The 1,341-nt window shown below is 45.7% G+C and overlaps 1 protein-coding gene across 1 annotated transcript; it reads left to right on the top strand.

Moving 5' to 3' along the window:
- Window positions 1-244: 244 nt before the first annotated feature.
- Window positions 245-1,061, top strand: LOC149184561 (protein S40-6-like). Its single transcript, XM_089418936.1, has one exon. The coding sequence runs from the start codon at window positions 437-439 to the stop codon at window positions 953-955; it is 519 nt and encodes a 172-aa protein (XP_089275062.1). The 5' UTR covers window positions 245-436; the 3' UTR covers window positions 956-1,061.
- The last annotated feature ends 280 nt before the right edge of the window (window positions 1,062-1,341 follow it).

The raw sequence follows: 1,341 nt of genomic DNA, 5'->3' as shown, positions 1-1,341 counted from the left end.
TCAAAATGAATTTGTGCACCAATGTGGTTGTCCTCACACTTTAATGTTGCTGCCCCCACACAACGTCACTGCTGATGGGCTCACCTTACGTGGCCGACCCAACAGGAAAGACTCCATCCAATTCAATAGCTTTCATAGGAATTAAAATTGACACGTAGCAAGCAAAGTACTTAGTGCGCTCCATGACCTGTCAACGAAGCCAAATGCGTGCAAAATGAAATGAAATACGCTGAGATGAAGTGAAATGCGGCAGGGAGGGAGCAGAATAAATGGGAGGTTGGTTTCAAGTGTGGAGGCCTGAAGAGATGGGCATGGGCGGTAGCCGGGAGGGGATTTGAAGCACGCCCAACACGCTCATTGTCTGTCTCTGGAAACGATCTGTTGAAGAATCGTCCTCCGTGGAAAATCAAGAAAACAAATTAGAGTATTGGTAGGGATGGAAGTGGTAAGTGACCACTACATGATCAAGAACCCCTGTCACTGGTTCGAATCGAATCGCATGGATAGATACGTCGGTTCGTCATATCCGATGTCGTCAGGGAGTATAAACATAGAGCTGTGGGAAGAAGACCTGTGGCCTGTCGACATAGAGCTGGATGCCGATCTTGAAGGTGTCGAAGATCGCAAAGATAAGAATTGTAACGACGGTCAATTTGAATCCTCGTCGTACGCCGGGCTCCGACACCATCATCAATCGGCGCCCGTTAACGTGCCGGACTGGAGCAAAATACTGGGAGTCGACAGCCGGAAAGAGCAGTACCCCGATGCCGACGATTTCGACATGGCCGGCGACGAGGAGGAGGAGAGGCTGCCACCGCACGAGTACCTGGCGAGGGAGCACGCCCGCTGTCGGATTTTTAATACATCCTCCGTCTGGCTAGGGGTCGGGCTGAAGAGCCGAGACATGAACCGGGTTCGAAACGCGGTGTGGCAGCAAACCGGATTTCTTGGCTGAAAAATAACTGTCGTTGTATAATTATTTTTTCTTTATTGCATGAACGATGAATTTTGTATATTTCCAGATATTTTTTTGTATAATTATTTTTACTTTATTGCATGAATGATGAATTTTGCATAGTTCCAGGCTCCCAGCTAAGGAGATCTTGACTGGTTTTCTGATACATAGATTCCGAAGAATATTTAGGAATTCAGAATTCTTTCAGGGTTGGAGTTGTTATTTTGTCGGGAATTGGAAACGTTGATGTATCGCTAGTTTTGCTATACAATTTCCTCTAATTATGATTTTGAATTCAGTGTAACATGCCCTTCTGAGTTTTGTGGGTGAGCTAGAAACTCAGGTGAGTACATATGCGATTTTCGAAAACTTATCTTTTTTTCTGT

This window comes from Pinus tabuliformis, chromosome 3_2 (assembly GCF_031772625.1).
Source record: "Pinus tabuliformis cultivar Carrire ecotype Pingquan chromosome 3_2, CPIR1, whole genome shotgun sequence".
Lineage (NCBI taxonomy): Eukaryota > Viridiplantae > Streptophyta > Pinopsida > Pinales > Pinaceae > Pinus > Pinus tabuliformis.
The sequence above is the reverse complement of the archived record's forward strand: the minus strand, read 5'-3'. Positions and strand labels throughout refer to the sequence as shown.